This window comes from Antedon mediterranea, chromosome 1, assembly GCF_964355755.1.
Source record: "Antedon mediterranea chromosome 1, ecAntMedi1.1, whole genome shotgun sequence".
NCBI lineage: Eukaryota > Metazoa > Echinodermata > Crinoidea > Comatulida > Antedonidae > Antedon > Antedon mediterranea.
Genome location: NC_092670.1, coordinates 9,933,469 through 9,956,618, shown reverse-complemented (window position 1 = coordinate 9,956,618; position 23,150 = coordinate 9,933,469). Strand labels below are relative to the sequence as shown.

The window sequence follows — 23,150 nt, the reverse complement described above, 5'->3', positions numbered from 1 at the left end:
TCAACAACAAAAACATTATTATCATTTCAAAAAACCGAATTAGCGTTTCATAGCAATGTTTATACTACATAAGAATACAATCCAGTACAAGTAAAACTGATTATACGGTGTGAACTTGTACACCAAGAAGGAGATACATGCGTACAAACGAACGAATTTTATCAGCATTTGAACGCGCACGTCTGTAAAATTCTTTTACACGCGCGGTAAATTAAATTCATCAGAATGTGAACGCGCGCGTCTTTTAAATGTTGTCCTCGCTAAATTATGGAGGCATAGTCTACGGGCGCATAGAAATTAAAAACGATTTTTTGAACGCGAGAATGACAGTAGCAACCCTATACCTTTGTTTCATTCATTCTTTCCCAACATGCCAGAAAATGATGTTGTATGCTTATTCTTAAGTCTCTGTGTAGTATCAAAATAATTGTCTCAGCCAATATGCCGTGTTTGTGGTTTATGATAAAACAGTCTCGGAAAAAAATAACCGATGTTGTTATAATACCGATGACGCAATTTGTTTGATTTGAATAAAATATGAGCGATGTTTTTAGGCACCGATTTATTAAAGGGTAGCTTCGAGTTTAGTTTCTATATAATTTATTACGAAATATAAATATTTTCAACAAAAAAAACAACTGAGCTTGAAATTAATGTTGCAAAGAGGTTATATTTTTATAATAACAATAGCAATTTTAAACACGAAGATTTAAGATGAACATTTATTCTGGACAAAAAACAATTATATTCTCAGTCTCAGCATCACATCCACGTCGGTGTAATAAACAAACTTGTATAGTACCGGTATAGATACATTAGAACATACCATAGTAGGACTAAAGCTCTGTCTTTATGTGACAACAAAATGTGATGATGTGACCATATATGGACATGATGATGTCATATCACTACCATATTTGGGCATATCTCTGCCATATTTGGGCACATCACACTTTTTTTGTCAAACGAGTTTGATAGTGTACCTTTAATCATGATGGTTTGTATGTAATAATCCATGGTTTATTCATTAATTTGTTCTTTTCTCTACGTGTTGCTTTAAGGCTAAAATGGACTCGCCGACTTTTCAATCTTGCAGACGTTCTAAATAAAAACATCTATTTATTATTTAAGCCTTTCCTTGCTCGATGCTTAAATTCAAAGTAAAAATAAAGACATTATCCGCGACTAAAACCATCTTTAATTCTTTGTTTACGCAAAACAGACAAAATCACTTCGGCGATTGTTATTATGTTTCTCTTGGTAGTTGGTCTTGTAATAGTCGTACATGACTTTAATAATGGTTTATTGAATGAGAATACAAGTTACTTTTCTCCACTTGTTTACCTCAAAGGGCTAATCTAATCACGATCTGCTAGAATTTATGTAGTCGCAAATTTATTTTTCGGCACGTAGCTCTGACATAAAATAAAACATTGATTTTATGTAGAAGTTCATTTAATCAGAGTTCATTACAATTGAAATTTATTCCCTTATAATTGACTAGAGGATTAATTTGTGTAACATATACAGGCATATTGCAGGCTTATGCTTTAAAATCATTATTCATTTCATTTTTTCCATTCATTTCATTTATTTCAAATATCGTCATTGCAGCCAAAGCTAAATTACAAGGATATTTACATATTCTAAATATTATTATTGATATTATTCATTTAGAAGCGAGATAAGGTATATGGGACTGCACTTTTTCTATATCTTTCAACGTGAAACCATACTACAGTAGAACGCCCACCATTTCAACACCCCTAATAACACACTTTCTCGTGCAATAAATAAATGGCAATATGTTAACATTTTAGCCAAATCCTATTTAAAGGGCACTCCTATTAAGGGGACAATTTCTCGTGAAATATGAAAGGTAAATTTTTAACATTTTAGCCAAATCCTATTTAAAGGACACTCCTATTAAGGGGACAATTTCTCGTGAAATATGAAAGGTAAATTTTTAACATTTTAGCCAAATCCTATTTAAAGGACACTCCTATTAAGGGGACACTTCGCTGTGGCCCAAAGGTGTTACTATATGTAGATTGGTAAACCATATACAACCAATGTAATCATGCCGGAATTCAATATTATTTGGAACAAACAGATATTACAGTACCGTAACACTATAAAATAAGTGTACAAAGTACAAACAAACAAAAAACAATTACCTTTGTTAAAATATAAAATATTAATGCGACAAACACATTTATCATTCGCGAAAATAATCATATTTTATAATATAAAATACCTACGAAAAACATACATTTAACATTCGCGAAAATAATGCCTTTTCGATATAAAATGCCCAGACATATATTGTAATATTTCATAATAAAAGACACATTGAAAACATACATTTAACAACCTGTTTATATTCAAAATCATAAAATTACAACATTTTCTTCCGGTAGATTTTTAATATCTCATTCCAAGCAAAATTCGATTACCATGCGAACATAAAATATGCACAGATAACGATATTGGTAAAAACCATTAATTCACTCTTATTTATTTAGATTTTTAATTATGCACAATTATAATTAGCATAATCAGCAAAATTATAATTAGCATAATCAGCAAAATTATAATTAGCAAATAATATTTTTAATCGACAAAAAAAATACCATAAGCATCAAATTGTCTTAATTTTCTACTTAATTCCAAAGCAAAAACAACAATTGAGGCAAAAATAAATACAGTATAATTATTAGCTGTTTACTTTAGATTTATATTATGCAAAAGTATAATTGTATTATTAGCATAATCATCAAAATTTGAATAAGCAAAGAAAAACAAGATTTTACACTGAAAAGAAACACAATACAAAATCAGTAAGCACCGAATTGTCATGTCTTTGTTTTAGCCTTTCTATCTACATTGTCAAATAATTGTTTTCATCTTTATCGAAAATTAGATAATGGCATTGATAAAAAAAACAAGCAAAACACAATACTCATATTCCCATCATTCCATCACTTATACACTTTAATGTAATGTATAGCTTTTAAGTTTTATTTGACGAGAAATTGTCGAATTTATATTACTATAAGATTTTAAACTGAAAGAAAAGAGACCTATGGGACCGTGACATACTTAACACAGACGAACGAAAGTGAACTTCGACTTGAAATGCTTCTCTCATCCATCAATGATTAACGTAATAATTGCGTTGGTATTGGAAATTGTGCGAGGCGCATTTTTAAGTAATTGGATCGCGTTAGCTTAGTTTATCTACCGTCTTAAACCAAGATAAATCTTCATAGATACGTTTATTATTTAAAAGATTTCATAGAAATCTTTTGATAGAATTATTTATAAGTATTATTAGCTTCGTAAATATATTGTTTATGCATAATGTTTCAACATCCTGATTTTTCAACAACAAAAAATGCCTTAAATTTACATAAGTCAATATTTTTGAATTTCCTACCGTTAGTACCACTTTTAAACCTCTATCCACTCTATAAAACTAGTTTGACAAAAATATGTGATATGCCCAAATATGGTAGTGATATGACGTATAATGGGCATGTCACATTTTTTGTCACATGAAGTTTGATAGTGTAGACAGAGCTAAGGCTTATTGGCTTATTTCACGATAGTTCTGCTTTACAGCAGACAACAAAGGTGTTATTATCAATGTTGCTGCAATGGTTTATACCTTGTAATAAACAATTATAAACTTTATAGCCGGAACTATCCTTTTAAAATGCTCCAAATTGAACTGATCTTCACAAGAAAATATATCAGTTAGTTAGAAAATATTTTATCTTCTTTGAAATTGTAACATTTTCTTCAAATTGAAGTATAGTTACATCTAGAAATTATGAACTATATACAATACATACATTTCTTACAGTAATGTTGATAAATAATTTCATGTTCTTGCTGACTCACTGCCCTATTGAGAAAAAAACCACACCAAAAAATAACATTAGTGAAATGCAATATCTGGATATATATATTTATCTTGTTTATATTAATAAAATTTATTGTAATAATAATAATAATAATAAACAATATTTATATAGCGCCTAATGGATCACTGACCCCTCTTTACATTAGACCCTAACTAATGGTAATAAACTATCCCCCGCCGGACACCATTATTATTATTATTACAGTCAAATTATTTATTAGTTAGCATTCAAGTATTTCAAATTTATATATCTATATATAAATTTACCCTACAGTATATCAATTTCAGCTTGAAAGAGAGTAGTAATTTGTATTATATGAATGGAAAACAGCATAAAAACTAATTATGCAGAAAATACAGTGTTATTATGTGACATATAATGGTCTATAAAAATTCCTACAAATTAATTTTTTTCAGAAAGACAACATGTACCATTAAATCAACCCTTTAAAAAACTGTAATTAAAATTAAATTTTTAATTAAAGAGTAATTTGAATGTGTTACGGCACAAATACCGTGTCAAATTACTGCATTAAAAAGGTAGCATATATTTTCTATTTTATATTTAAATACAAATACAAAAATAATTCTGACCTGATGTGTTCCCCAAGAAATGTAGTCTGGTTTGGTGGCGGCGTGATATTCATCTATCATCTGTTGTACAACTTCTCGTGAATTATCCAGCTCATCTAAATTTTCCTTGAACATCTCCTCTTTTCGGAATTGTTCGAGAAAAGCTTCACGTTTTCGAAGCTTGTCGTATTGGCTACACGTTCTTTCAAAAAGCTGTAAAGAAAAATTTGTTAGCAAAAATGAATGGGGTCTATGCATTCGAAAAATAGTTGATAGACACTTTATCATGTGATACCATTTCGACCAATTGATGGTAAATGTTTGAGCCATAATATGTTCAATGTTTATTTCAGTTCAACCTAATTTCCCCATGATCGTCCAACTAGTACCGACTAGTATAAGTTAATGATCAATTTCACTTAATTTACATTACATATATTTTTCATACGACTAGCATTTTTAGTCGCGTGCAACGCAACTCTAAAGCTCACTATGTCAGTCGGTTGGTGGGGGGTTGGTCAGTAAACACTAACTTGAGCACGCGACTGCAGCCATGTATATGGCCTTGTTCACCTTCAATTCCACTCTAAAAATTAATGGACGGATTCTGTAAAAAACACTAAATAATAATCGGTACAACAACCTATAGATTTTGATGAATTACTTTCTGAGTTATCCCCCAATTCTTAACTGCTCTTTAACTAAAGGTTATTCCATGTTTCTCTCATTTCTAATTTTAACATTTTAAAAGCATTTCAGCAGAATACACAATATTAATCTTCTTGTACTCTGTATAAGTCGTAAAGGAATAAATTAAAATCTGGAATGTATATTACGGTATATATAAACACATCAGGCACAGAACAAGAATTCTAAACCGCCCGGTGATATACTGAAATTTAATTAATTAATTTGAAACGATAAATAAAAAAAAGATGAGGAAATCTGTGAGAATGAGAAAAGTCACCTCAACCAAGATATATATATATATTTACAACATTCACTGTCAGAATTATTATTATTATTCTACTGCAGAACTATGCTGTTAAAGTTTGGTTCCCACTAGGACACAACAACTGACCAATCACAAGCAACAGTTCAAATAATTCATTGCTTTTGATTGGTTAATTTGTCTGTGTTGCAGCTTATGTCCTAGTGGAAACCGACCTTTACTTTTAACATGTTTATGTGATTATTTAACAAACATCACCATTTTTATCTCATCGGACTAGGTTTGCACAACGCCATAGCTAGCATGAGGCAGACACCTCATCGGAAATTGTCAATTTTCACCACCCACCCTAATCTCCCAACACAGATCGACGCATTGTTTATTAAGAATTATATTTAAAGCATCTTTGCCTAGTCTGTTTTTAACCTCTCGCTACAGCCTTGATGCATGATAGAAATGAAAGGTAGATTTTTGTAAACGCAATTATTTCCCAAAAGTTCAATAATTTGTCAATTAGAAGTCAACTGAAGTTTAAAAGGTTGAATTTATCTTTCAGAAAACATTAATAACATTGGAATTATGTGATTTACTGTGGATAAAAATAAAACCTTTCAATTCAATAAAAAAAAACACCAAAGGTTTCACAACATCTTTAATTGAATGTTGATCATAAATGGTAATTTTTAAAGAATAACTGAAAATGATAAATAATATTAATATTATACAATAGAATACACTAAGTGTAGAATAGATTAAAGGTAACATTTCCGCGCTTAGTTTTCTGTAAATATTTTGATAATTTTGTACGATGCAGTAAACTTGCTTGTGAATAATTACTATACAGTAGAACCTGTCTTTTTTTGTACCCTGATTTTACATTCCCTTGATTTTACGTACGCTTAAAATAACCGATGACGTCATCATTTTCTTACATTGAGGGCGCAATTTAACAACAACAAAGCCACAATCATGGCTGTGTGTGGAATTCTGCTGTGTGTTTGCGTCAAGCTACGCACGTGCATTTAAGCAGCGACTGTTTTTATTGATAGAAAATACAAGAACATTGATATTTTACACTTTATTTAAACATCTCACAGCCTGTATATACTGTACAGTACTGTACTTTTCTAGTTAGGCCTCACATCTTGCTAGGCCTGCTAGCCTGGCCTGAATAGTCCAGGCAAGGCCTAGCTAGTGACAACCTGCATGCTGTTCAATAAAGTAGACAAACAGGGTAGCCTTTATAGCTACGATCTCTACGTATTTGGGGTCAATTTAAGGTCAACCTTGATTTTACGAATCTTTTGTTTTACGTACGCCTTTCGGTCCCGTACCGTACGTAAAATGGAGGTTCTACTGTACTATTAAAATGATTTCACAAAAACATTATTACATACGCTGCCCAATACATCTGGGTATTACACAGTAACCATCTCGAAAAAATAAAATGTACTAGATTCTCCAAAGTGCACAAAAGCATTTTGTGTACATTGGACCTACAATTTATAGTACAATAGTACTTATCCGAAGACTTGTTCTACCACCAGAACCATGGAGTAAGTGAGCCTCAAACACATGACAATATTATAGTAGAAGACGGTGCGGCCACTCCACTTTTTCATGAGTATTTGGTTAAAAAAGACAAAAGATTTATAGTGATGAATCTTTGTGTCATGATTAACTCTTCACGTATAAAAGCAGTCAAGCGCAACAGTCTCATGATACATTTGGGAAGAAGAAAGTGTGTACGCTGTCTTACACCATAATTATTTATGAACTTTTACGACATTTTAAGCCTAGTCAGGAAATGGTTGTGTATCATATGTTAAACTTGGTCTGACCTCTACATGTTCTCAACTTCGCATTTATCAATGCCAACATTAAGTTTACTTTACAGTTAGGATAACAACCAAATTTTATTACAAAAATACTTCATAGAATTCATTTTGTAATTAATCAATAGAAACATTAATGGTTATATTTTGACTTTACCAACAGTAAATCAGTATTAAATTTAAGGTGAATAACCATGAGAGGAATAGCTTTATTTTAATTGAGGGAAATCGTGAACCATGGTGATGTCACTAAAACATAGACTGTAAACAAAGAAGTTTTTGTATGCAGTACGTAGAGTCACAAAACAGTATATAAAACGCAACAACTCTTACAATTCTATTATATATATATATAATTTTTATAAATTCAAACTAAAGCCCTGTCTACACTATCAAACTAGTTTGACAAAAAAAGTGTGATGTATTTAAATATGGTAGTGATATGCTTAAATATGGTAGTGATATCAATTCAATTCAAAAGACATTTATTTTCCTCCATAGCAATACAATACAAAATAATAAACAGAAATGGAAGGTATATAAAAAATGAAAAAGATGATTGTTGGATTTACAAAAGAAAAGTGAATTTAAGAAAATTGGCTATGGAGGAAGGCATAATCCCGAGAAGATGAGGAAATCTTGTGCCAAAACATACTAGTGATATGACATTATCATGTCCATATATGGGCACATCACTTTTCGGGGCACATCACTTTTCGTGTCACATAAAGTTTGATAGTGTAGACAAGACAGAGCATTAGGGTCTTTTTCACTTACCGTAGTATAATATTAGATGATAATCACATTTCTGTCACTATCAAATTTTATGTGACAAAAAAAATGTGATGTCCTCATGTATAGACACTGTTTTTGTCAAAGTAGTTTGATAATGTAGACAAGCTTTAGTCTAATATGAATGTTAATTTTAAGAATTTTGGCTATGACTGATATGATCGAAACAATCATCAAATTATGACCATCAAATAGATGAATACTACTGATGCGCTATGATGAATGAAAAATGCAGATATCAAAGAAAATCGACTTATAATTTTGTAAGAATACTTACGGTTACAATACTTGTGTGGTTCGCTAACATCAATCCGCTGACTCGATGTGCGGTCTGCACGTACGGCGACTTGCGTGATAAGGCGACCTATAAATTAAGAATTCAACACATAAATAACTAACTGCGTTTTAAACATGTTTCTAGTAGATTCTAATATACAGTCATTTTAAACACAAAATAATAATGTAAAAACTGTTGGACCATATATATTTAATAATAACGATAACTACATGTCTTGAATGAAACACAAACATATGGATAGTAAATATTTTGTAACAGAATAAAACATAAGCAGTTTAGCTTTTACATTCTCATTATGTAAGTAAATTGTACCTGTATGCTAGCAGGGCCCCATGGTATAAATGATGCTAACTTTCGTTCCCGAATCCTTTGAAGACTTTTGTGGACTTGCGTAGGGTCAACTTCACCTTGGATGATGTTCAGTATGGATATATAGCAGTGAGCACTCTGCCGGTCCCGCAATGTTGTCGACACCATGATGTTCTTTGGTTGTAATAACCTTCTCATCACATCTAGTACAGTTGTCTTTCTTACATTCATTGCCTTAAAAAATAACAGTAGATTAGGTGTATTCAAATTAGGTGTATTCAAATCAGGTGTATTCAAATTAAATATATTCAAATTAAGAATATTCAAATTAGGTATATTCAAATTAAGTTTATTCAAATTAAGTACGTTATATTCAAATTAAGTATATTCAAATTAGGTACTGTATATTCAAATTAAGTTTATTCACATTCGGTGTACTCAAATTAAGTTAAAAATAAGTATTTAATCAATAAAATAATATTACACTAATTCTTGTGTATGCAGTTTATAATAACTTTTAAAATAAATAATTTTGTGCAATTATGTGTATTTTGTTTGTATACAAACATGTAATATCTACCTTGGTGTCAGAGGTTAAGGTAAGTGGGGTATAACCGGTCATGAGAAAATGCAAACGAGGTGTTGGTATCAACGATGCAATAAGACCAATCAAGTCATTGTTCATGTAGCCAGGATAACGAAGAGTTGTTGTACTTGTTGCCATAATTGTTGAAACCTGCAATTTGAAAAATCATCATTATATATTATATCAATAAATAAATATCAATCACGTTTCAGGATGGTCTGGTCACCTCTATTTTGACACAGTTAAAATGTAAAAATAAGTGTGATATAGATAAAGATGTCATCATTATGACACATGAATCTCCTTTCTGACTATAGAGATCTCTTGCGCATTGGAGTGGAGCTGTGGCTTGGTGGTTATGATGCTTGGCTACCAATCTAAGGGTCCTGGGTTCAAGTCCTGTCATATGTCAGGGTTTTTTTCTCATGACAATTTACAACTCCACTCCCAAAGACTTAATAATAAGTCTTTGTTTATGTAGAGCATCTTGTGTATATGTTTGTCTTGTGAATTGGATTGCCAGCTTTGAGAAGGATAGTGAATGAATTCACTTGTGGTAATCCTTGGCAATTTGCCTAAAATGAGAATGTGTTCCTGGGCTAAAGCATCACTGGGCTAAAGCAACCCTGGAAGGAAGCATCCCTAGGCTAAATCATTCCTGGGACAAAGCATCCCTGGGACGAAGCATACCTGGGTATAAGCATCCCTGGGACGAAGCATCTTGGGACGAAGCATCTTGGGATGAAGCATCCCTGGGATGAAGCATACCTGGGTATAAGCATCCCTGGAAACGAAGTATCCCTGGGCTAAAGCATCACTGGGACAAAGTATCCCTGGGCTAAAGCATCCCTGGGACGAAGTATCCCTGGGACGAAGCATCCCTGGGATGAAGCATCCCTGGGATGAAGCATCCCTGGGACGAAGTATCCCTGGGACGAAGCATCACTGGGACGAAGCATACCTGGGTATAAGTATCCCTGGGACGAAGCATACCTGGGTATAAGCATCCCTGGGACGAAGCATACCTGGGTATATGCATCCCTGGGACGAAGCATACCTGGGACGAAGCATCACTGGGACGAAGCATACCTGGGTATAAGCATCCCTGGGACGAAGCATACCTGGGTATAAGCATCCCTGGGACGAAGCATACCTGGGTATAAGCATCCCTGGGACGAAGCATACCTGGGACGAAGCATACCTGGGTATAAGCATCCCTGGGACGAAGCATACCTGGGACGAAGCATCCCTGGGTATAAGCATCCCTGGGATGAAGCATACCTGGGACGAAGCATACCTGGGTATAAGCATCCCTGGGATGAAGCATACCTGGGTATAAGCATTCCTGGGACGAAAAGTCCTAGATGCATATTATCTCCTATACAGTAGAGAAAAGGCTTTACCAAAGCTAGGCTCGCGCTAACCGCTCGCCAATTCGCCAATGGCGACTGGAGTCTCCATTTGGCGAAAATAATTATTGCCTCGTTCGCCAAATTGGCGAAAATACATTTCCAAGCCTAGGCCTAGCCTGGTCGGCGTGACTTCTTATGGGAGCGAGAATTCGCCACACTTCGGTACTTTCTGACTCGGGTACACTTTTTACCACAACAGCATTTTATGTGACGACGTCACGATTGCCGTGTTCATTTTTTTAGTTCTGTTTAAACATGCGCAAAGCGTGCCTCGATGACGTTTTAATGACACACAGTTAATGTGATTGGTTCGTGGCCGGTCGTCGTCGACGTGATGATGAGCGAATAAAAGGGGAAGTCCCTATTCTTCGACGTAGAAAATGAACTTCGAGAAGAAAATGTAAACAGAAACATGTGGACGAATACTTCCGTAAACGAGGCTGTTCTGTTATTTAAAAAGGGGAATTTTAAATTTAACAAAGTAATTACCTCAATAGTATAATGTTAACATGTTTAATTTTATTTCCCTTTCGATTATTCTAACCGAAAGTTGCGCTTTAAATTGAATAGCTAAGAAACAACGTATACTACAACGGCAACCCTGGCCAAAGCGCGTTTCGGCCGCCTACATAGAATGGGTTACGGCCGCTGCATAGCAAATTCAAAGCTTCTTAAATTTCTGTGGTACATTTCTTCCTAACGTACTTGTTTTATATAATAGATTGATAAATATTCCACTTATTAAATAATTTAATAAATCGGTAAAATTGACGTTTCGAAGCAAGTATTCCATGATGAGAGGCGACATTTTTCGACATGCCTCGTGTGCGGCGAATACTAGTTCAGAAAATGGAACAGTCCACTGTGCGGGGGTTATCCAATCATTAATTAACGCGCTAATACCTAGGCGACGGTAATTTAGTAATAAGCGGAGAACTGAATCCCCCGTAAGGAAAATGGTAAACACTGATATTTATGGTAGGGATTATTTTTTTCAGTGGTTGGTCTTGTTGGCTTCTTCGCACCAGGTCCACGCAAAGTCAAATAAAACGATGTGGTTTATCAAACAGAAATATAAATTAGCTTTAATTCATTACTAAATTAGCCAGATTTTGATAATGAGAAAGGCTAAAAAATTGTTATCGGTAAAATTGACATATGAGGCGGATGTACATAATAATAATAACCGATTTACATATCAAAATAAAGAGTATTTAAAGCCTGATAACATGCAACAAAAATTACTCCACCACCTATTATGGACCTCGTGCGATCGGGTGCGAAAATGGGTAGGTGTTTTCCAAAGTTATTTTTAGCGCGCAGATTTCGGCTCGCCGGCTTTTGTACCTCATTTTTAACTCGTGTTTTCTATTAAAATATTTAATAAACATAGATTAAAAATATATAAAAATAATCCCTTAAACAAGATCTTTCCAGGCATATAATTTTTATTCTCATGGGTACATAAGAAATAGTATATTTTTAACTTCAAAGACACGTCACTTTTTGAAATTTCACGAACGTGTTAAAATCGCGGTAACGAAAATCAGCTTCATTGGGATAAATAATAATAATATAAATGTAAAAGAAGTAAAATAACAAACAAATACATGCATTATTTATTTAATAAACATTTTTGCGAATTTTTATGGTTTTTTAAATTTGGCTGAAGGATTTTCAATTTGGCTAATGTTTTTCAAAACCTTTCGCCATTTTGGCGAACGAAAATTTGACCTTAGCGCGAGCGTAGCAAAGCATATTGAAGGCACACTACTCAAAGGTGTCGAACATTGGCTCACGCAAAGCCCTTTTATATGAACAGGAGATTATTGTGTTACAGGTTCTTTGCTTATCTAGCCTTATTATTAGATTTTTTTACATAATTACCATCTGGTTGATTTGTGTAAAGTCTGGATTTGCCAAGTGTAAGCGGTCCGTAGCGATCCTGTTCAAAGCGGTATTGTCAAGGACCACCTTTGAAACAAAGACAAAATTACCAAATTAAAAATCATTTCATTATTTTTATAGTTGTGTACAGTATTTCTTTTAATTTAAAGGTAACAAGTATTTAAAAAATGTCTATGGGCAACAAACATCTATTATTGTGCATGACATGACATTTTTCAGTATTCTAAAGAGAGAATGGGCCTCTTAATTTTTAATCATGGACTGTATTATTAACTTACAACGCAATCTGCATTTTGTGTCAGCCTTTTCATGGTCAGAATTGAGTTATACGGTTGTACAACTACATCACTTATCTCCTGTTGGTTGGGAAACACAGAGTATGTCTGGATCAACTTCTTTGGAAACCTACAATCAAGAAAAGACAAAAAAAGTGAAAAAAGTTGATAGCCAATACCTTTGCAATATCAGGCAATATCCCAAGGACTTTAGGACTTGTCCTTTCATATATACAGGATTTATAATTTAAAAAATTGTTGTTGTTCTTTATAAAGCCGATTCTGTGTTGACATAAATAATTAGGTGTAGTAGAACTCCTTCTCTGAGACACCCCTATTCAGGGGGACACCTTAATAGTCTAACTGTAGACTTGCTCTAAAAAATAGAGGGCGCTATTCATTTAATTTTAATGATCAATTCCCACAAAAAAGTGCTGAACCTAGATTTCATCAATTTTTGGGCAGGATGTAGGCTGTGATCTTGGGAAACATAAAAATGGTTTCATGCATTGCAATTAATATGAAATTGGTTTTGTTTCTTCTACTATGAATATTAGTTCAGTTCACCTCCTATCTACCAAAGTAAACTCAAATGCTAAATGCACTTTTTTTGTTCACATCAAGCTATAAAAGAGCGAGTACAGCCAAGGCAATCTAACAACAGGACACTGAGCTCGCCTTGCCAAGATAGGAACTCGTAACAGTCCTTTGATCTTATGTTTGGCTGCGACAAATACTAACAGTACGGTACTATGTACACATTCTCCGTGCCGCGCGGTGTCTGTGTAAGCACTTTTACTTCCGGAGCTCTACATCCTGTTATTAGATTGCCTTAGTACAATACTTGCCTGTCATTGAGTTTCTCCAGCATGTATGACCCCATTCCAGAACCTGTACCTCCAGCTATTGAGTGGCAGAGAACAAATCCCTAAAGAAAAACGAGACAAGATTTCATACTAGGAAAAGATGGCAAAGATGTCAATATACTATATGAAAACTTTGGTGTTGATGACAATAAGTTGTGATGAACCAGTTGATGTGACAATGACAAATTATGATGACACAGTCGATGACCATCATGATTTTTATGTGAATTCAGCAAAACATGTTACCAAGTCATTTTATTTATTTAATAAGAATGCTTTAAGCCGATTTTCCACTAGGCCAATCTATTCGCGCGAATCGAAATTGTCAGCCTATACGCATGTGTAGAGAGCAATTTGGAAGACGGAAACATGAATACGCATAAGCGGACGCATTCGATTCGTGCAATAAATTCGCCTAGTGGAAAATTGGCTTAAGGAGATGAAGAGACATACTCTACCTCAAGACTATCACTGCCATCAGCTTCTCTGTCAATGATGTCAAAGATCTCTTCATGTAAACGATCCGCCTAAAATAAATTAATTTGGAGAGCAAGTGCATGTCACTCTTTCCGGCCATATTCTAGTAAAAAAAGCTGGGAATGGGTGTCAAAAAGTTTTGGTACGTACTGGAAAAAATAGCACTTTGTAATCTGTAGATTGTGTCTCTAGAGTCTCCATTACTTATTATTACTCAGCTCCAATATTACACTTGTAGTACATTTGAATAAACTTTTATACACAACAAAAACATAACATTCTGCATTACTATATTTTTTTGTTCAAGTTACCGTATATAGTAATACCCAGCACAGAAACATTTCCTTATTTTGTTACCTGATTATATCCAGATGCCCAGTTATTTCCAGCACCGCCCCCATGTTTTGAAAGATAGATATTCTCGGGATTGTACAGGTTTGAGTACGGTGAATTAAGGATGCCGTGAATGACACGCGGTTCAAGATCGAGAAGCACGGCACGTGGAATGTAGTGTTCATCATCCGCCTGCAAGAGAAATAAAACAATGCATCATCATAGATAGATACTGTGTGTAGAATACCCAGAGGATTTGTCTACACCTGCTTGATAGATATCCTAAGAAGCACAGCCTGACAATAATTTTTATTTATGACACATTGACAATTGAATTGTTGTGACTCACCTGATAAAAGAAAACATCTTTCCGATCAGTTCCGTCAGTCGCAAAATCTTCCAAAATTCCTTCTGGACTTATTCCATGCTCCAGGCAAAGTTGCTTCCAAAACTCATTCCCAACTATTTTTTTGGAGGGAAAAAGCATCAAAATGATATAGGCCTAAAATAGGTCGTTTCGTCCCATTTTTCGTTATGTCGCTTCTAGTAGTGCATGATAGGCCTAGGCTATGCCTAGATACAATTACAAGCAACCAACCAGCCAGTAGAGGCTAGGCCTAGCTAGCTTTTACACACACAGGTAAGGCCAATATTATAATGAATTAAATACATAACATTATGTGATTTTAAACTTACTTTGATTGCCACATTGTCCTAATTGCAATGTAATTATTTCGCGAGGCATTTCAGTGTAAGAAAACGAAGTTCTATAAATAAACGTTTAGCTAAACGACGTAACTTCTTACACTACTACTAACGCAAATGTTTTTTTTTCTCTCCAAAAAAAAAGTTGGCGCGATATATATAATTTAACATTGAGGGCGGTATTCTGATTCCATTACCAAAGGAGCCATGGCTTATATTGTTTGTTTTAGTTTTATAAAAAATACCAAAAATACGATTCGTTTATAACAAAATAAAAATAGTTTAGTAGCGAATAGCTGGCCCGACGGTTGTGGTAGAGTCCATAGGGCTGCAGTCGCGTGCGCAAATTTGAGTTAGCGTTTACCGACCGACTACCGACCAACCGACCGACTACCGACCAACCGACCGACATAGTGAGAACGCGACTAAATAGAATTTAGAATTTCAGCTAAGTACACACATTTTCTTGCAAAAAGACGGTGTTACTTTTTGTAACCATTAAATCTAATAACCATTGACCATAAGAGATTCAGATGTTACATATATTTTTCTTTGAGTTTCCAGGTGAAAGAATTAAGTCAAAAGAATCAGACCGCGACATTGAAATGACCCCGTGGTACTTGCAGGCTGTTGTCTGCTCGATACCGGCATATCCCCTTCAATCCACATTAATGAAAGCAATTTGTCTCATTGATTGAAAAAATAGTGAATATGAAAGCATTTCTGCGATTTAGACTGCTAAACGTATTACTATAAGTTGGCCTCTTAATGAATGGACAGCATTACTTAATATTTAGTGTAATTAATATTATTTAATTTCAGGATCCCAACGTTTTTAGCCGCGTGGACGAGACTCTATAGTTCACTATGTCGGTCGATCGGTCAGTCGGTCTGTCTGTCGGTCCGGTATCACTATGCGTTTTAGCACGCGACTTATGGCTGTTGGCCTTGTTATTTTTTATTGGGCTATTGGTCAAAATCAATTTTAATACTTTTACATTTTTATGACACTTTTTTAACGCTTAATTTATTGTTATTTTACCCTTAGGCCTAATTTTTAGCACTCTTTTTAACACTTTTTTTTACAGATTTTACTTTTTTACTCGGTTTTTGCATTTTTATACTTTTTAAATATTTTTGAATTGTATACAATAATATCTTGTATTCGTATTGAAATTTGAGATTTTGACCAAATGAATGAATGAATGACGTCATAGAATTGGATTTAAGACAGCATAAATGGTTAACTAACTTTTCTAATTTCTTTTTGTTTTATGTAAGAAAATGATGCTTATCTATTTATCGTCGATCGTTATCTTCCTATTAGTGTGTAGCGCAGCCTTTTTGTGAAATCATTATTTTTGTTCGTTTTTTTCCTATGAAAGTCAATACTAATTATTAGTGCTTTTGTTAATCTTCGTGTTTCATGTTATTTGTGGGACAATACATCATTATGCTAGTGGCAAATCTACATTGTCTTTAAAAATCTTCAGTAAAAAGTAAAGATGAAAACAAACATTTAGAAAAAGCGGGGAAAAACAGAAATATGTAAATAATTTCACATGACTTCATCAGGAATTTTTTGAACAGCAGCTTGCAAATAAATTTATCTTTCTTTATGGTTTGTTAACATTGCATTTACTACACTACACTTGTTTAACAATTGAGTAAATTGTTTTCACTATTTGCTTAGTACAGTTATTTCAAAAATCATTCCAGAAAAACTAGCTATAAGAAATATTTTGTTATGTTGTAATCTTCACAGATAACCGGGTATAATTGTCCTTGTCTGGACACTGGTTTTGTCACAGCTGCCGCTGACCGCCGACATGGATCGTTTCTGAAACTGATACCAATCCCAGAGACGAATAGAATCGCACTGATTTTCACAGATCAGCAGTTTTACCTAATATGGCTTTGTTTCGCCTGTCAATCAAAACTTGAGTGAGTTTAAAAGGTATCCAGCTCACCCAAACTCTTCAGATGTTTTCCATCTCGGAAGCGAATATCGTCTCTGTTGGTTTTCAAATCTTTGACTCAAGAAATAATTAGGCGCAAGTATGGCTGAAGATTCAATCCGCCGAGAGACGATAGACGAGGCCTTCCTCAAGTGCCCAATTCACAATGATAGATACGAGCGCGCTAAAACACTACCTTGTCTGCACGCTCAGTGCCTGGATTGCTTGGAAAAATCCGTCCATTCCAATTGCGGAAAATTGATATGTGCTTCATGTGCACAGGAGCATGTTTTCCCAAGAGGCGGTATTGAGGAATTGCCAAACAGCATGTTTCTGAGAAGTTTAATTCTCTTCGTTGATAAGCATGGAAATGGAAATCTGCGTAGTGATCGGATCTGTATGGAGCAGACATTCTGTTTGAAGCATACCAACACCGAGATCAGTAAATTCTGCGTTACCTGTCAGGAGGTCGTCTGCTCTCGATGTATCACCGTGTCTCATCCTCCTTCCGAACACAAGCTTGAAGATGTGCATCATACCTACGTTGACAAGAGGGAGGAAGTGCTTGGGCTTCTTGGAGAAAGCCGTGAAAAGATTGATACCATCAACATTGCTCATGAACGCGTGGAGAGTGTTGGCGAAGAATTGAAGAAAAACGTTGATGCCGCAAAGTCTGCTGTTGAAGGAATTGCAAGACGACTTTGTGAAAAGGTAAGTTTCATTTTTGTCGAAGACACATTAATAAATCTATATTTTTGCACAAACAAAACATAAGCGCATTAATAAGAAATGTATATGTAACAAATCGTTAATACAAAACATTAATTATTATTGCCAATTTGATCATTGAGGCCTACATCTACAACTGCTATCAGAAATAAATATATTCACGGTAATTAATACACCAAACACTCATTTTAAACAGATGTAAACATTAATTGGTAGCTAGCTAACTACCTTCCACCAAGTAGCTATACTCTTATCACACATTATGGTGGTGAATCGAATCGATTAGAAGGAATGCTGGTGATGCTGACGCTGGTCCATGCCAGTTTATCAACAAAAATACTTGGTAATACCAGCTCCCAAAGAGAAAAAAATGAAGTCAATGTTTTGTCAAATTGTTGTCGATGATTCAGATATGCTATAGTGAATAATAATTGTAACTTAATTTTGTAGGTTCAGAGGTATCGGGATGAGCTTCTTCGTGACATCGACAGGACTTACGCTGTCAAGAACGACGGCGTTGAAAAACAGCTACACCATCTCTCAGCTGCTCGTCAGGAATTGTATGACAGCTGTGAGTTCGCTGATAATCTTATTACGTTCGGTAACCACGTCACTCTGCCAGCTGAAGGAGCCAAGACTATCAACCGATTGGAAGATCTTCTTGCCAAAAAGGTTTGTCAGGACACTAGCTTGATAATCCAATAAATTAAACAACAGATATTTAGGCTAGTAAAATTGTTGCGGCTGTCTAAGAAATTACACTTTCCGATGATCGATACCGTACCCAATATTCTTAATTTTCAGAATTCAGATATTGCGGACATTTTCTAACATTTTCTTGACTATTTAGAACTACATTTCTGCAAAACAAATATAATACAATGCAAGTATATATGCAAGGTCTCCTTCAATCACCATTTTCTAAAGCAGTTAGGCCTATGTATTTATTTTTATTTAGGTTAATATTGCCCCGATTGAAACCTCCAACCTGGAGTTCCAGATAAATGATGAGTTTGAACAAGACCTTCGTAAGGACTGTGTTGGTCGAGTTGGAACTACTCTCCCAGCTGACCCTGAAAAATCACGATTGGAGAACATCAGTGAAAAAGATGCCACTGTTGGTATTGAAATGGAATTTCTGGTAAGAAAATATTGGTCAATCAGATTAATGGGCCAAGAATAATAGCATTCATACTACATAAATAATATATTTTAGATTCAAATACTAGGTCTCATGTACGGTTACTGTATTTTCCAAGAATTTTCATTTTGAAAATATAGACCGGGATTCTGGTGAAGTTTTTCTGATTGAGTACCAAAACCCAGTGCTCTGCTTGCGTTTGTTTATTCTTGGGGCAAATCAAATATTGATGAGAGATCATTAATGTGGTGCGGTGTGTAAATCACATTTTAATATTTTCTGCTATTTTTACAGATTACTCTCTGTGATGAGATGGGCACCCAGATTGCAGAAGGTGGAAGTGACGTTGTAGCACGCTTGGAATCCTGTACCAATCACGTCATGCCTATCTTGGCAAATGACAATGCTGACGGCACGTACACCGTGAAATTTGTCCCCCATCGTGCTGGAAAGTTCAAAGTTCACGCAACCGTGTTCGGAGATGCAGTCACTGGGTCTCCGTTTGATGTGAAGGTTTCTCCTCGTGGCGGACTTGATTTTGAATACGGTGGGTCTAATGGGCAACTCAATCAGCCACGTAGCGTTACCACGACCAAAGAAGGTCACTTTATAGTCTCGGATCGTTTCAACAATCGAATTGTAGTTATGGACGGTGATGGCGAGACAAAGGAAGAGATTACCATTGGATATGACGGTATGCAGCATGCATTTAGTCCAGAAGATGTAGCGGTAAGTGATTGCGACGATATAGTGACTGCTGACTTCTATAATCATGAGATCTTCGTTTGTGACAAACATGGTACCTTGAAGTGTCATTTTGGCAAAGACAAGCTTCTAGGACCAATTGGAGTCGCTATCAATACAAAGGGGTTGGTTCATGTCGTCGACCACAAGGCACGTTGCGTGAAGGTGTTCACGCTTGAAGGAGTGTACATCCGTACCATTGGAGGTGAGGGTACAAAACCTGGCAAGTTCCGCATCCCTTGGTTTATTGCCATCAACAGCAAAGACCATGTTTTCGTTGTAGATACAGGCAATGCTCGTATACAACATTTCAATCCTGCTGGAAAGTACGTTCACAGTTTCTCCATCGCTTACGAGACCAAAGAGCTGAAACCGCGTGGCATCGCAATCGACCCAAGAGACCGCATAATCGTGTCAGGCGGTAACCGCATATGTATGTACGGTACAGAAGGCAAGTTACTCAAGAGAATCGACAAGCCAGAGGATGGAATGGACTTTCCCTTGGGATGCACGGTCACCAAAGAGAAGCATCCTTTGCTTCTCGTCTGCAATGGTTCCCCCACCGGACACCAGCACACAGTCAGGGGTTTTTCTATTGGTTAGTTTGGAAAAACACGACTCTTAAAACGGGCGTTGATTTGAGTCTTATTATACTGCCTGGGACGCATGCGCATGTAGCATACAATTTCCGTTTTAATATTTAATTTAATTTAATTTAATCTCTACTTTTATTTTATCCTCATGCAGTACCACGAAGGTACCTGTACTAATTCTGCTACGGTAATTTTATACTTTTTCTAAATGTATAATGAATTATAGTTTTTCTATGGTTATACATAACCAAAAAAATATACTGAACTCCCACCTTTTTTTTACGTAGTTAGGCATGATTCATCATTGAAGATATTTGTAAAATTAAGCTGACCGCTGACATCATTATTAGTAAAATACATCACACTTTATTAAGGACTTCATTACCAAATTTAACATCGGTATTACCATATGCTTGTGTACCATCAACCGAATTATCTGTACCTCAATTCATTTTCTAGACCGATATACTATAAAAAATTAAAATATGTTAGTAAAACATATTTTAGATGATGCAAGTAATTAATACTACTCACCTTCTGGTACATTTATTTAGTTATATTAAAAATGTACGATACACCATCAGTTGGTTAAGTTACGCACAGTGGTTTATTTGAAACTGTATAATAATGCATAAGATATACAATGAATTTTAATTGTTTTGCATTATACGTTTCTATAATTTTATCTATAACGCCGGGGAAAGCAATATTTATTGCTTTTAATATTTTTATATAATTATTTTACGAAGACAAAGAGCATTGTGTTATGAGTGTTTAACATACTTGTCATCTATATTGTAGAATTGCAGAATTATTTATTTCATACTTAAGAATTAGTTTAAAAAATGCAAGTTGTTTGGTGTCTTTAAAATGAGTTTAAAAAAAGAGTAACCACAATGACGGGTTTCACTTGTAAAGATTGTTGCCGTGCGGCAAAAATGATTATTTATTATGTTAATTAATAAATCTTTCTTAGCTAGCAAACATTTTTGGATTTGTACTTTGTGTGATTTATGAAAATATGTTTTAATGATAGTAAATTGTCCAAGCTTCGGTGAAAATGTATGCACAGATTCGGTGTTTTCGAGTGAGAATAAACTGTAGGGCTAACACCCATGCATCTGAGAATTAAGGGAGACAGTCTAGCATAGATTCGATAAGACCCACCCCGGGTGGTAAGCCTAATATTATACACGATGAATCGTCATCCATCATCGCGTAGTGATTGGTCAAATTAAGTTTGGTTCCCACTAGAGCTGGAGTAGGCGCAACGCAGCGCGATATGATCGATGGCAAAGCGACAGGTCATCTGTGGCGAGTCAAGTTACTTGCATCTATTATGTATTGTCCTCCCGCAAAGAATTATTCTTTAAAAAAATTGTTGGAAAAATACTTAATTTACCTGAAAAACTGTAATTTTTTAAAAACAGTCAAATTGGCTGCCAGCCAATGGATTTTTTGTTGAATTTAACCGTTTATTTTTTCATTTTATAAGTGAAAATATAATTTTTCGGTTTTTTTTCTACGGAAGTGATTAACTTTATTAAAACTACCGTATACTAACAGATTTTCAAGGTCTGATTTATCTTTATGTTTTATGTTTTTGGGGAACAATACATCTTTAAGGGGATTTAAAATGTTCATTCGTGAAATGTTGGCTGCTAAAGTTTCAATTCTTCTCAATCACTTGAGTCCAGATCAAGTGTATTGTTGTAAATATTTACTTTTTGATTTTTTTTACTGGTCCTTCTTTACGCCGCTTTATTCTCCCTAGTATTTTCAACCAGGTACTCATTTTACAACTGAGTAGAATGGGAATTAATTGAACCCAGGTCTCTCTATGTGACAGTCAAGTGTCCTAACCACTCCTCCTATAGTTGATACTACTATATTATTAGTGAAAACATTTGCTTATGCTTTTATTGGTATATTAATATGATAGTTCGTTGACTGTAAACTATCTTGAAACGTAAGGTAAAATATAAGTTATACTGCAAAGTTACACTCAACGAACTATCATAATACTATATTATTATCTTGTTTCTTTCCGAATAAAATGGTTCTTTCATACGATATAACAAAAAAAAAGCGATAGCGACAATATTTATGTAGACAAAATGCAAAAAACGTAAACATATATTATACGGTTATTTTTATTCTTTCCGCGAACAAAAAAATATCGTATCCTGAACAGTAAATCTACGGTAATAATTACAGATATAATGATCCCGACACAGTATCTTGATTTCTACATTGAATATAAAACATCAAAGCAATTCAATGCAAATAAAAATCCATACCAGCCAAAAAAAAAAAAAATGGGATTTTTTGTACAAAACAATTACAAACTATTTCATATAAATATTTACCAAGTAAGACATTTAAAAAGTCTAGGCCTATAAAAACCAACAAAATGAAAAGCAGCAAAATGAAAACTATCACACGACACGAGCATCGGAGGCAAAAACAGAAGCGAACCCACGAGAAACAAAACATGTGGTTTATTTTTTGTGAAGCTAAATTAAGAATTAAGCAGACTGTGAGATATGGAATAAGGATATATGGGATATAGGCCTACAGACAATAATAAGAATATAATATAATGTAAATTATCATTTACGTGTTAAAATAATATTTGTTCTTTCCGAAAATACAAGATAGTATTTCAATGTACAGACTGAGCTATTTTTCAGGTGAATTAACGCATTGTGTTTTTCTTTATAGCTCCATTCATGG

General features: G+C 34.6%; 2 protein-coding genes across 3 annotated transcripts; one reads left to right on the top strand and one right to left on the bottom strand.

Annotated features, from left to right (window-relative positions):
• Positions 1 to 1,559: 1,559 nt before the first annotated feature.
• Positions 1,560 to 15,844, bottom strand: LOC140055883 (tubulin gamma-1 chain). 2 transcript variants are annotated; one of them, XM_072101191.1, is made up of 12 exons: positions 15,241 to 15,842; positions 14,894 to 15,006; positions 14,569 to 14,736; positions 14,193 to 14,261; positions 13,717 to 13,796; positions 12,872 to 12,998; positions 12,573 to 12,659; positions 9,268 to 9,423; positions 8,691 to 8,921; positions 8,358 to 8,444; positions 4,523 to 4,714; positions 1,560 to 3,910 (listed from the first exon to the last, which is right to left on the bottom strand). In XM_072101191.1, the coding sequence occupies exons 1-12, from the start codon at positions 15,287 to 15,289 to the stop codon at positions 3,887 to 3,889; spliced, it is 1,383 nt and encodes a 460-aa protein (XP_071957292.1). In that variant the 5' UTR covers positions 15,290 to 15,842; the 3' UTR covers positions 1,560 to 3,886. The 2 variants fall into 2 exon arrangements, with proteins under 2 accessions (XP_071957292.1, XP_071957293.1); XM_072101192.1 differs by lacking the exon at positions 14,193 to 14,261 and having other exon boundaries at positions 15,241 to 15,844.
• A 1,378-nt stretch (positions 15,845 to 17,222) lies between these two features.
• LOC140055867 (tripartite motif-containing protein 2-like) lies at positions 17,223 to 21,391 on the top strand. Its single transcript, XM_072101190.1, has 4 exons — positions 17,223 to 17,918; positions 18,387 to 18,608; positions 18,895 to 19,077; positions 19,372 to 21,391. Exons 1-4 carry the CDS (start codon positions 17,310 to 17,312, stop codon positions 20,422 to 20,424), a joined length of 2,067 nt encoding a protein of 688 aa, XP_071957291.1. The 5' UTR covers positions 17,223 to 17,309; the 3' UTR covers positions 20,425 to 21,391.
• The last annotated feature ends 1,759 nt before the right edge of the window (positions 21,392 to 23,150 follow it).